The sequence below is a fragment of the Silene latifolia genome, chromosome 7, assembly GCF_048544455.1.
Source record: "Silene latifolia isolate original U9 population chromosome 7, ASM4854445v1, whole genome shotgun sequence".
In the NCBI taxonomy this organism is placed as follows: Eukaryota; Viridiplantae; Streptophyta; class Magnoliopsida; order Caryophyllales; family Caryophyllaceae; genus Silene; species Silene latifolia.
In genome coordinates, this window is record NC_133532.1 from 61,737,431 (window position 1) to 61,751,604 (window position 14,174).

Below are 14,174 nucleotides of genomic sequence, written 5' to 3' on the forward strand. Positions count from 1 at the left end.
CCTTAAAGCCACCAAATCAATGCCACAAATCATTTAGGAACGACAACCGCTCAACCATCTGGCTCGCCAATCAGCTGTGAACGACAGTCATATTCCACGCCTCCCCTCCCTATAAACATTCCTCTCAAACCATTGAGTTTTTAAATTAAAACACTAAATTATCACTCTCTCTCATAACACTAAGTTGTAAAACTAAAGTTACTGAGTAATTAAATTAAAAATTCTATTATTTGAAAAAATCTGAAAAAATTAGAGGAGTAACACTACAGTCTTAATTAACTTACGTACAAATCTTCTAAACTTATCAAATTAAATCGTCAGTTTTAAAGTTATAACCTTCCCTTAACAAACTAAAAATTCCTACAATAAAAACTAAGAAAATAAAGAAACAATAAAAATTTAGTTTTCAATTTAAAATTCAAAATCATCAACGTAAAAGAATAGAAATTCAAGTTTTGAAAATTAATTGTCAACATTTTAAACGTAATTTATTTTCGCAGTACATTTTTTACTCATTTCAGTATATTTTGCCTCCCAATTTCCATTTAGATACCCCTAACATAAAACTAATGTACTACGTCTTCATCGGAAGACAAGGAAAAAAAAAACGCAAAGACAATATCCAAATACACCTTACCAACCAAAACCACCACTCCCGTTCACGCCATCACCAAGTCCAACCACCAGGCACTACTATTATCCATCGCATCACCGAACTCGGGCGATCGTCGTCGACAACCCCTTTCACTAATAAGCAACCTTTTTCACTGTCTCTCCAAAGATATTGTCAAAGTCGCCTCATCCCATGTCGACGGCGACTTAAGCTTCTTGTCATCTTTCGACAATAGTCTTTTTAAATAGATTACTTGAACTACTAACTATGTACGACTACGAAGATTACCCACCAAATTAAACACCAAACTTTGAAGAGATTAATAAAATTAGAAATAAAATTAGGAGATGGACGAGAAAACATAAAATTAGGGTAAGCATATATCATGACTTCATGTTTTCCAGTATAAATAACACAATTACACATTTAATGTTTGGTGATTTTGATTAGTAATTCAATGACGACATTGGCACTTTGGTAATCTAGATGGTGATGGCAAAGGTGTAGAATGGTTGTTGTAGTCTTGTAGATGAGAGAGATGGAAAAATGAGGGGGAAATGAGATGGAGAAATGAGAGGGGTAGAATTGTCATAAGCGTACTGTAATGAGTAAAATGCGTACTGCGAAAATCAATACCCAACACCCTATTTTAATTGGGTGAAGTTTATTGTTAATGCATGATGTTTATAAGATCAAATTACCAGTTTTAAATTTATAACCTGCTCGTCGGCGACGACTTCACTGTGAGTGTCGGTTTTTTTTGTCTTCGTTTGTGTTAACTGAATCGAGGAAGGAGATAGAATTGGGCCAAAAAGAATGGGTTGTGCCGCGGATGGAATCGGCTGTCGCAGAGTTGATGAAGGATGGTTGGGATAGTTAATAGATCCTACAACCAACAGGTTGTCAGGTTGTATCTTTCTCTAACCCGAGCTATATAATAAAGTTTTCGAGTTTTGTTTTAAAGAAGTCGAGCTATACCATAAAATTTCTGAACTCACTTAAACATAAAAAAAAAAGTTAACTTTAAGAAAGCTCAAAAAAATTACACATATGCTCGATAAGATATAACTTGGTTGTATGATACTATTGTACCACTGGAAGTATAATGTTATTTGTGTGGTTGGGAGGGGATAGTTGGCTAGTCGCGATGGAGGAGGAAGAGTTGACGGTGGCTTTTGTCTGCTGAGACTGAGCTTTCTATTTTTTGTTTGGTTTAATTCCTTTTTGATGGGTTATTTTTCTATTGGGCCCGTCCTATCGATTTTATATGAGAATTGCTGTTAAAATTATATAAAAAACCAACCTTTTACTTTTACTTATTCTCTTTTGTTCTTCTACGACGTCTGGAGCTGTCCGACCTCAAGCTCAACCACCGCAATCCTTTGTTGCTTTCCATTTCGTATTATACTAATTGTAAGTATAAACTTTACCTAAATTTCAATCGAATTTTGTAAATAATTTCTATGAATTGCTAAATTTTTATTGTGATTTTAATGGGTATTGTGTTCATAATATTACGATGAGTTATGGATCGTTTTGACCCAAATTATAATTATAATTTGTTTTGTTTTATTATTCAAGTGGTGGTTATATTTGACTATTTGGGGTTATTGGCCGTTGTACTTAGTAATTTTTGTTGTCTTTGTTTCTTTTGCGTCGTCACCGGGGAGGTTTCATCGTGGCAGAGCCTTGTGCCAGTTGTGTTGAAGGTGGGATTTAGGTGATGGAAGTTCACTTGGGGCGAACCTAGAAATAAAATTTTCAGGCAAAAATCGATAATCTTTAATCATTTTTTGGAAGTTTGGGGTAGCGAGTGGTACCCTTCGGTACTAGCTAGGTTCCCCCAAATATTGATGAGTTATGGATTGTTTTGAGCCTGAGCCAAATCATAATCATTTTTTGGAAGTTTGGAAGTTGTATAGCATTATGTATCATGATGATCGTCATTGTTAGGTATGGATATGTCATATGTGTACCTCTGTGGGTTTGAAGAGTAGTTGGTGTATCAACTTCAGGTTGAATATTACGAGGAAGTAGGTGAACAAGCTTTGATTATACGATATACATACACATTTATAGAAATTCATGTTCTTGGCTATAGTGCAATGAATTGATAATTTGGTTAGTAGAGAATTGCCAGTGGGATTTTGACGGATTAGTTACATGGTAACATAAGATTAAAATTTACAAGTTGGAAAGCATAAGTGCGTGATCTAGATCCAGAAGGTCAGAACGAAGACCCCCATTGCTTGAGTATATACTAACATACTGTATTAATGTTGTAAAGATAAAAAATGGGAGTCAAGGCTCAAATAGCGCCATCCATGTTATCATCAGACTTCGCAAACTTAGCTTCCGAAGCACAGCGTATGCTTGATTGCGGTGCTGACTGGCTTCACATGGATATCATGGTATTCCTTTTCTTTTTTTTCCTTTCTTGTCTATTTATTTTAATACTTACATTGTTTGGATTCTCTTTTCATGAGGCCTATGTTAATTTAGATACACTTTGAAGTTTGAACTCATGTATTTGTGTCCCTTGTTTGGAATCATGTTTGCGCTTTAGGATTCCTTTTTTGTATCCCCCCGTTTTGAATCGTTTTAAAATGAAGAGTATGATCAGCTCTCTGCATTAATCAGTTTCCTTCTCGCGACCATGATTATAATAATTAAATCACCAGGACTCAATTGTCAAGTAGTTATGTTACTAATGTAGTTGTAAGATGTGTGCTTTAATTGAGAGTTAATTGCGGCAGTGTATTGACTTGCTCAACCCCTGACGGGGATCATAAAAAGATTTAGGCTTGGATTAGCATTGGAACTCTTGCTAGCGCACCCTATCACTACATGTCTTCTACTAGAAAAATAACTGAACGGCCATTACTTTTATTTGTTCCTGGTTTTCTTGTTTCCTTATTAGTTCTCATTTTTATGCACCAAATTAACCTTCAAGGCACTATAACAACATGATTTCTCAGAACAGCTAATGAATCCTACTCCTGGCTGCATGATGAATGATCCTATCTATCCTGACTTCTGGCTACACATTTATAATTATTTCTCAGTGAAAGTCTATGGCATACTCAGTTACTCCGTACAATTCATAATTTTTCGCCCATTGTTACTTTTTTTTGAAGATCCAACCCTTTGGCCCATCTGTTCTGTTTGCTTGTTACAATTTTGTAATCGTATGTCAACATGTACTGTTCTATGAAATTAGCTGACGGCTGTCCTTTGATTTCTCTGCAGGATGGGTACGTGGACATTCTGTACTATTTAAATGTGTTGAAATTGTTCTACCATGAGATTACCCAATACTTTTCTTTAGGCTTTACACTATGGTCCTAATTTATTAAGTTTTTTTTTTCAAAAAAAATTACTAATTAGATTTGTGTCGTGATTTCAGCTGAAAGTTAATAGGATGCATTTAGATCTCAATACTGATGGTTTTGCAGTTGATAATTTGAATGTAGAGCATTTCTTTGTTTTCTTGAGGCAAGGAGTACTTTTGTGAATTGGCAAGTAGAGCAGCTCTTCATCTACTTGCTTTGTTGATTTATTTGTAGATCTCTGTCTACTAAATGATGTTTAGAACATATGTAAAGGTCATTTGTTCACTACTTCACGAAGTCTTACTCGTCATAAAACGTTTCACTAGGAAAGGGTTTTGTGGAGCATAAAAGTAGGTTCTACTCCTCCTTGTCCTTACAATTTGTAGTTGTATCACTTGAATGTATGGTTAGCTGTTATAGGCTATGTTAGACTTGGGTTCGGGTGTTGGTCAAGGGTTCATATAACATATCCAAGTGTTAGACTCTATGACATTTTGAAGCATGGGGACTCATATTCAAAACATCATTAATTAAAAAAAAAACATTTGGATTTTCTATAGTGAATTGTCAAATATATGAGGCATAGGGCTAAAATTGTCAAATCATACTATGCTTTTATGTACTTGTCCCCTCTAGTTTTATAATGAAAGAGTTTCTTTCTGTAGTCATTAGGATAAGTTTCAGCTTGTTAAGTATCGCTTAAAGATTCCACACCCATATCCTTGATTGTCATGTTTGAAATGGGTACAGAGTACAGACCCAAATCTAAATTGTTGACTTAGGTTACAGGCGTATAGTGTTGTTTGGAGCAGTAATTATGTTAAGGGTGAAGTGCTTGATTGACTTTTATAGAAGCGCCTCTTCGTGATTTTTTCTTCTTTCTTTCTTTATTCATTCTTACATATCTTTGTCCATATTGTTCTTTACCTTTTCATTGCTGCTTTTGAGCTCTTGACTTTTTTTGCTTGTGCATTGGTATTTAAGTTATATGCTCATAGCAGTGCTCCTCTCTCAAGTATAATGTTAATTACCTTGCAACACATGTCTGATCATGTCATGCTACTGCTCCTCTGCTCATGTTGCTGTCTATATCTTTTAGGCATTTCGTCCCAAATCTTACAATCGGTGCCCCAGTGATTGAGAGTCTAAGAAAGCATACAAAGTAATACACTATTCTTTCATATTCATAAGAACAAAACTGAGAATCATTCTTTAATATTCAGATTCTGTAATATAATCTTTATTTTCTGTAGGGCATATCTGGATTGCCATCTTATGGTCACAGATCCACTTGTTTATGTAGAACCATTAGGAAAAGCTGGTGCCTCAGGCTTTACCTTTCATGTTGAAGTCAGTAAAGGTGAATAAATATTGCAAAGTGCAGTTGTTCTCTTTGTTATCATGTGTTATTGCCTGCGGTGAATATTCATGAATGGTTTCACAGACAACTGGGAAGAGCTTGTCGAAAAGATAAAGTCTCAAGGCATGAAACCTGGTGTTGCACTGAAACCTGGGACACCCATTGAAGAAGTTTACCCTTTGGTATGTATCTCATACACATGAAACTATTTATTCCCATCCTTTAGAATAAATGTGAGTGTTTTCTGGTGCACTTGGCCATCCATGATTGTTCTCATCTGCATTAAACTTACTGTTACTGTTTGTATGTTTTACTTCTAGGTGGAAGGCCGTAATCCAGTTGAATTGGTCCTTGTTATGACTGTTGAGCCTGGATTTGGTGGGCAGAAGTTTATGCCAGAAATGATGGACAAGGTAACGATGGAACTTTTATTTATGCCAACATGTCTTCCTCTGTTTGATGTCCTTGTTCAGCACACTCAATTAAACATCTGTTTTGGTTGTCCAGGTTCGTCAACTGCGGAAAAAGTATCCTTCTCTTGATATTGAGGTACTCTAATATACATTTTCTTGTGGCTTTTTAGTGATTTGATCATTCTCTATAGTTTCTAGTGATCTATGTTAATCAAACTCGTTTAATAGTAGCTGACACGGGTACGTGTCCAAGTGTCAAAACTCGCCTATTTCTATGAAAAATCTGCTTGGCTTTAAATAAAGTGTCCAAGTGTCATCCGATGTACGAGTGTCAAGTGTCGGGCAATGTTATTGAAGAGAATAAGGAGAGCTGGAGTCACATAGGTAGTGATCATATGTGATTAAACACTTGAAATAATAGGAGTACTTGATATTGGTTGTGCCCGACCGACCATCAACAAACTAGAACTCAGATCTTGTTGATCATTTCTCTAATGTAGCACTTGAGTTGTCTGAAACCAAGATTTAGTACCATTATTAGACCTGTCTTCTAGACATTTTGCCATATAAAGCCCTTTATATTGTGCATCTCAAATAATGTGAACGATACCGAAACCAAAGCATTGTCAGTCAGTTGTTGAATTCATGTATTCAGTATAGTGAATCCGACTCTAGAAGGTTGTAGTCATAGGTGACTCCTATAGACCTACACTTAGGGTGCGTTTGGATTGGGGGATTTGGAGGGAAAGGTAGGGGAGGGAATTGAAAAGATGAGAAATCCATTGTTTAGTTAGCAAAATGGAGGTAGAAGGATTTGGAGGGGAGGGAAAATGAATCCCTCCATTTCCCTCCTACAAGGCAAATTATTTCCCCACCTACATAGGCAAGATTTGGAGAGGAAAATCACCTCTTCCGTTCTTTCTCCCCTCTCCTTCCCTTCCTTTCCCTTCCCTCCTTCCCCCTTCCCTTCCTTTCCCTCCGTTTTTCTTATCCAAGGCCTTGTTTGGATTAGGGGATATGAAGGGAAAGGGGGAGAGGGAGGGCGATGGAGAGATTTAAAATCCCTTGTTTGGATAATAAAAGGGGTAGGAGAGAAATGGAGGGGAAGGGATTTGGAGTGATCAATTTTCCCTCCTCCACGCCTATTTAAAATTCTTCAACCATAGGAAAGATTTGGAGGGAAAACTTCACTTCTTCGCTCCCCCTCCCCTTTTCTTCCCTCCCTTTACCTCCCGTCCATCCCCCTCCGGCCTCCTCTCCCTTTCCCTCCACTTTGCTATCCAAACACACCCTAAGGGCTACTTTGGATACAATAGTAAGAGGGGGCAGGAGGAGGGAGAGGGAAAGGTAGAATTGAGGTTGCATTTTATTTTAAAATCTTTCACGTAATGTACGGATTTAAATTTGGCTTGTAAGAGGGATATGGATCCTTCCATTTATGTCGAAGCCAACTAATTATCCAAATAATGGGTTTTCTTTTATAACCTAAATGACACCTAACTTTGTAGAATCATGGAGTGACTTAAGTTTTCGTAAAATTGTAATGACTACCCTTTGCAATTTTAGACTAAAACTATATTTTCGTACAAATAACTTATCCAATATGATATCCGGACTTATCTATGAAACCTATCCCTATGAGTCTATGACCCTATGAGAGCATGTTTATCACACATTTCCTTTTTTTTTTAATGAAATCTATAGGCTAAATCTATGAATTTTTTGGTTATTGACGCAATTTTCATCTTGTGTCATTCGAAAACAGTCTCTTTGTGTTGCTAACACAAGGGTAAGGCAGCCTACATCCGACTTCCCCCTACCTCGCAATTGCTCAATTGAGGCATTGGGGTAATTTTCTTCTTCTTGTTGTTGTACTAACTACATGTAGAGCAGTTAAAATCCTAGCTTTGTAGAGAGAGAGAGAATGTGAAGTCCATCCTCAAAATCCATGATCGTTGATGAGCACAGGAACGAGGAACGAGAAAAATTCAAACAAAAATCAAGTAAGAGAATACAGCAATTTGAGATAATTTAAAAAAACGAAATTATATTGAGAATGAATGCAGTGAATTGAAATGGCACCCAAGGAGTGTAAGATAATTATATACACAGCTTGAGGCAACAAGTAAGAAACTCATTACTAAATTTAGGAAAGCCTTATACATAGGCCATCGGGGGAGAAGAGAAAAAAAAAAGAATTTAAGAAAAGGGCAGAGTAGGTAAAGCCATAATTACTCTCAAATTGTGATGACACTTATTTACGTCTATTCGGATTTCCGTTTCCCTTTATAATACCTTGAATTTGGCATCTTTGATTCTCCTTGATTCCACGTGAATAAACCCATCAGAAGCAAGTTTCTTGCATAGACCTTTTAATGAGGCATTATGTTCGGTGCGATATGTAATTCATACTAATCTAAGTTTCTTTTTTCTGTTAATTTCAATAGTTCATTTTAATCACTCACATAAAGTCGATTTGTGCTAATTCGAGTCGGGTATAACTTCAGGTCGGGTCACGTCAAAACATGTGAGAGTTAAGTTGGACATCCTTAATTATAAGTTGGATGCTTATCCTCCTTATGACACCATCATCGTCAATTTCCTCAGACACACGCACACGATCATCTCCCTAAAACACAGCACAAGAACTAGGTCACTTGGGGATACCTGGAGATAAAAGGATAAGTGGAGCACTTGTTACCGACAAAAAATCTATATTATTCTACATTTATGATGCCAAAAAGTAATTACTCATTTCTAATATACCGACAAAATAGTTTGAATTATTCACAAAATGACGAGTAAAAATGAATTGGAAGATATGGAATGTGATGTGAGACCATAAAATGCGTTAGATTTGGGTCCTTATTGTTCAGATAACTCCAATCCTACAATATACTGCATCTCCTTCCCCTATTAATGATCTTTATTTACTCAGACATTCAATGATGTATCTCATAAGTCATGCATTCATTTTTTCTTAAAAGTGTAACACCTTCTGCGGTGATTTCTCTTCAACCACTTTGAAACCTTATTGAGGTATTTCTACTTCGTTGACAGATGAATCAAGTGCTGGTTTTGACTTGAGCCAAATTGTTTTTTAGTTGCGTGATTGTAGCTAGACATAATGTTGTAGAGAAGACTATCTAAAATTTGCCTTGTGTCAAAATGAGACTCCAGTCCCAAATTTCAATCTAAGGGTAAAACTTAAAGCAAGAATTATATCGCGTCCTGTGTACAAGCAGTGTGTTCTGGTTAGCTACTAAAGGTTTGCTTGGATTAGGGGTAGTTGTTACATGAGTACGAAAGGGGAAGAAAAGGAAAGTGAGAGGTACTGGTTGTGGTGGATGGAGGAACAAGGTCATGACTGATGAGAAGGAAAGGAAAGTGAGAGGCACTCTTATCCTTGAAGGAATAATAGTTACCCACCTCTCCCCTAGACGATACCTCCATATGAGAGTAATAGTTCCCTACCTATCCTTCATCCTCCCTTTTCCACCCTTCCAACTTCCTATCACCACCAATCCACCATTACTTCCCTCATTTGTTCTTTATTTTTTTTCCTCCACTCACGTAACCTTATGCAATTGCCCCCTAAGTATTGAGTTAGATAAATCTCATATAGCTAGTGGATGGACATGCCATAGCGGCATAGCATACATATCATTTGGTATTAATGTTTAAGGCTACCAAGGTAGTAATTTCATACTTGAACTTTCATGATGATTAAGACGACCTAGGGGGCATGCCATAGCATACATCCCATTTGGTTATTGCCGGAACAAAACTTGATATGAGTTTTACTAAAGAGTGACGGTAAGATTACCTGGTATGATTATACCACTTGCTTGATGATTGCTGGAGATCATGGGCAAAGTTGCTCTAGGATAGTAGGATTATATGATCATTGATTACCACTTCCATTTTCTCGATTCCTTTTTGTACCAATTACGTATGGCCTTTGTTTCATTGAGCTATTGCCTGTGCTATATCATGGTCATTTTCTTCCCCATATAAGCTTGATGGTCACAACTCACAAGCTGGAATTGGTTGATCATGATCAAGTTTTCCCACGAGTCAGAATTTTCTTATTAGGAAATGCTTTGGGACTCTAAAATGGCTTTCAGAACCTCTACCTCGACATTTCGCTCTGGCTATATGTTACATCTCGACAGGCCATGGAACACGGACACTAATTTTAGGGATTTTTTTTTTTTTTTTTAATTTTCCCACAGAAGCAGTGTCTCAGACATGTACGCTGTGTTTGACTCTTTTAGTGTTTGAGTTACACTGGATACAAATAACAATGTCTTTCATTTCAAGGCATTACATGTGATTGTCTGACTCGTTTAGTTGAGTTTTGAATTAATTTGGAGACAAATGACAATGCCTCTGAGGGCATAGATTTCTTGTTGCGCAGCCACAACTTTTCTGATAGCGACTAAACAATATATATTCCCTACAGAAGTTTATGGGATAATTTATTTCTTTGTACAGGTTGATGGGGGTTTGGGGCCGTCGACTATTGATGTTGCAGCTTCAGCAGGTGCAAATTGCATTGTCGCTGGGAGTTCAGTGTTCGGGGCACCAGAGCCTGCCCAAGTTATCCAGTTATTGAGGCAGACGGTTGATGAAGCTCATAAGTAAAGCCAATTCCAGCGAATTAGCCTGGCAAAAGCATTTAAATTTTCTCAATGGAGTTTCCTGAACTGCATAAACATGAGCTCCAGCTTGACTGTATTTTCATCCAGACATTTTACTGCACTGACATACATAAAAAAATTAGAAATTTTGTGGGAACCTAAACTATAGAATAAAAATTATGTGAAGAACTTTTGCAAGGAAAATCATTTTCCAAAATGTTTTACCCATTACTTTTTGTTGACCTGTTGTGCTTGAGGTACGTTTGTACACTACCGTTTTATGTTTGATTCCTAACCAGGGTTAGGAATTGGTGATGACTGATGACTGATGACTGATGATGCTTAAACTTCTACGTAGAAAATAAGTCAACATTAAAGGGTTTTTTTCTTTTTGTGTGAGACCTCATTCCCCCTTCAGCCTCTTCTGTCGATTATCAGGATGTTTCTAAATTCTCAATTCCCTTATCGCAGATATGTCTGACAAACATAAAATCAGTTGTACCATGAGGCGTGCGTTTTATATAGTGAATTTGTACCATTCTTTAGGTTGAATATATGGTTTAATGTGCGATCATGGGCCATTTTGTCTCATTATCCTCCTAGTTGCGGTTTTCTGCTCTTTTGTGAGTTGTTGCATGATTGCGAGCTTATCACGGAGGGTCGAGAAAGAATAGCAACAACTCACAAAAGTACCCTTTACTCCTTTGTGAGTTGTTGCATAGTATAGGTCTTTAAAGATGACGCAAAAATGGGGTATGGGCAAAGTTGTCTTTCAACAAATTACAGCATTATTTTACAAAAAAAAAATATAATAATTCATTCGTTCCATTTAATTATCGTAGTTGCTCTTTCATGTACGCATTTTACTCAATTATGTACTTTTTACCATAATATTTCCATAATTTACCCTTCTCCATCAAAAAAAAAAAACTCTCTTTCTCCTCTTCTCAAAAACTGATCAATTTTTTTACTAGATTATCAGTTATGCAACTTAATTCTTATATTGAACAAGTAAATTCTATTTTCATAACTATACATCTTAATCATAGGCATTGTTTTGTATCAAATTCATTATAATTTTATGCAATTAGATCTAATTAGGTTAATAAAATTAGGGTTAATTAAAATTAATTTGGGTAGGAGCTGGTAGGAAGGGGAAGGGTAGTAACTTGCCTGAATCTTGATTAAGAATATGGATTAGGAGGGTGCAAGTGGTTAGAGGATAACAAATACATGGGTCAACAAAGATGTTAAATATTGAGCTAGTGAAATCTTGAACCAAAACAATTGAATACTCTTTTTTTTTTTTGAAAGAAAAACGAATTAATATAATCCATACAAGTATCTCGTTGCGATAGTCGGTGGATGAGGGAGATAGCAGGCGGTGGTGGCAAGAGTGGCAGGCGGGGCGGTAGGATGATGGACGAGGAGAGCTTGAAGAAAATTGGGGGAAATTGAAAGGGAAGGCAAACACATGAATGAGTAAAATGGAAAGGGTAATATCGGTAATGCTGTACATGATTGAGTAAATCATGTACATGAATGAGCATAACCCAATTATTTACATTTGTTTTATACATATATGACGGTTTTTTTTTTTTTTTTTCAAATCTTTAGCTACATGTTACGAAAAATAATAAAAGCTTGATTTTTATAATCCATTCGGTGAGACAATTTAAACAAAATCTCACGTGACTATCTTTTATATTATATACTGAGTATTAGAAGTGGTAATGGAGATTCTCCTTACTAATGAATAGGAGTCTAACCATTTTTATAAAACTAATTACTAAAATAACCGCTTTTTAAAATTATTTTCCAAAATAACTAATTTTACTAAACTAGTTTCCTAATTGACCAAAATTAAGGTGCTGTTTGGCCTTGATTATGGAAAATGGTTTTTCCTTTTCAAAAGGAGTTTATTCATAAGTTACTTTTCGGAAAAGTTTTAGTTGTTTGGCCATACTTTTGTAAAAGTGGTTTCTCACAAAATTTATATGTTTGGCCTAACTACTTTAATACAACTTTTGTTTGCTTATTTGGTTCTTTATGTGAAAAGTAGAAGTAGAAGTAGTAATTATCTACTTCTCCTTTTGGGGGTGAATAATCAGTTTTTGGCTTTTCAAAAGCACTTTTAAAACCCTCTAATTTACCATGTTTTGTCAAGCTACTACTTTTTCAATTGCAAAAGCACTTTTTAAGCTTGGCCAAACAGCACCTAAAACTATGAAAAGCAAACTTCACCGCATCAGTTTCATCCCTCTTACTCCATTCCAGTGTTGCTCGACGATAACTTTGGACTTTGGTTGATAATTAGAATGATTTTTGCTAATGTTTTTGGTGTTCTCGTCTCCTAGAAAATAATCAATCTCTTTCTCACTTTCCTTCTACCTCTCCATTAATATCTTCATTGCTAATCTTGCGGGTATGATAAAGTCCCCTTATTCTATGGGTTTGTCCCAATACCGAACATTTTTTCGTAAATCAGTAATAAGATTATGAATTTACAATTGGTAATTTATGAATCCAAGTGAATCACTAGAGCAACAAGCCAAACGACTTTAAAAGTTGTGGTACAAACTTTTGGCCGATAGTTAATCCCAAATTTTTACGGATGCAACAATTACTCCCTCGCTCATATACATGTCGTTCTCCATGTATGAGATTGAGAGCTGCAAGCGTTGGAGTTAGTTGCTCCAAAACTTAAGTAAGACAACATTTGTCCCACATTGGAAGAATAGTGGGGGAATGTTGTTTTTATATATGAAGTGGGTTAACAAGTGTTAACTAGACTATAGAGGATAGACTATAGTCTCCCCACGCGCGCGCTGCCGCCGCCGTCTGTCCGGCTCGTGCTCGGCGGGGCGGGGCGGGGCGGGGCGGGGCGGGGCCATTAATCTCAGAATCAATGCCATTGATTTTTTGACTGTACATACACAGCAATATACAAAACATCTTCTTCTCTTTTCTTTCCCTGTTATATTTTCGCATATTGAGAACAATTCTCACTTCCGTCTTTGATGTGCAACATTGTGCGGAAGGAGGCGTTAAACCTGGAATCGGTGACCACAAAACCCAAGGAGCACCTGTGTGGGGGTCTTACTTATTTAGGACAGTGTCTTACACAACGTCTCGATTAAGGCTATTTTCTGATCAGCTAAATTCTATTTCTTTCAATCTAAATCAGTAAGAGAACTTTTCTGATCTTTCTTATTGTCTACTATTTTATTCATTTTCAAACAATGACAAACCCATCTGGAAATTCTGACGGTTCTAATATCAATCGAGAAATTGTTCCCACCACTCCTAATACTCCTGTCAACCATTTCACAATGCCACACAAAATTGTCCCAGACCTTAGTAAGATGGAACTTTTAGATGGGAAAAATTATAGGAGATGGTCCGAAAAAATTCTGTTTTATTTCTCACAATATGAGATTGAATATGTGTTATTTCAAGAACCACAATCCACTGAAGAGTCTAGTTCGTCTAAAATTGTCAAACCCGGCCCCAAATCTGTAAAAGATAATAACACGGTTAGAGGTGTCATGTTACACTATATGGTTGATAATCTGTTTACATCTACTGCAAAACTAAGACCGCTAAAGGGATTTGGGATGCTCTGGAAACTAAGTACGGTACTGATGATTTCGGTACTAAGAAATATGCTGTAGCAAGATGGTTAAAATTCCAGGTTACTGATGGTAAACCTATAATGGATCAAATACATGAATATGAAAATATGGTTTCTGAAATTCTTGGTGAAGGGATGGTGTTGTGCGAGTATATGCAGGCTAATGCTCTTATTGAGAA

At 36.5% G+C, this 14,174-nt stretch overlaps 1 protein-coding gene across 1 annotated transcript; it reads left to right on the forward strand.

The window, feature by feature from the left end:
* The first annotated feature begins 1,896 nt into the window (after positions 1–1,896).
* On the forward strand, positions 1,897–10,578 carry LOC141592226 (ribulose-phosphate 3-epimerase, cytoplasmic isoform-like). The gene is made up of 9 exons (XM_074412831.1): positions 1,897–2,026; positions 2,901–3,024; positions 4,020–4,108; positions 5,045–5,107; positions 5,199–5,305; positions 5,390–5,487; positions 5,626–5,718; positions 5,813–5,854; positions 10,216–10,578. The coding sequence occupies exons 2-9, from the start codon at positions 2,908–2,910 to the stop codon at positions 10,363–10,365; spliced, it is 759 nt and encodes a 252-aa protein (XP_074268932.1). The 5' UTR covers positions 1,897–2,026; positions 2,901–2,907; the 3' UTR covers positions 10,366–10,578.
* Positions 10,579–14,174: the final 3,596 nt, after the last annotated feature.

What these genes read in the sequence shown, in the direction of transcription:
- LOC141592226 (XM_074412831.1), top strand. Translation starts at nt 2,908, where the DNA reads ATGGGAGTCAAGGCTCAAATAGCGCCATCCATGTTATCATCAGACTTC. An exon ending in AGTCTAAGAAAGCATACAAA is followed by an intron (nt 5,108 to 5,198) that starts GTAATACACTAT and finishes TATTTTCTGTAG; the next exon opens with GGCATATCTGGATTGCCATC. An exon ending in TTGAAGAAGTTTACCCTTTG is followed by an intron (nt 5,488 to 5,625) that starts GTATGTATCTCA and finishes TTTTACTTCTAG; the next exon opens with GTGGAAGGCCGTAATCCAGT.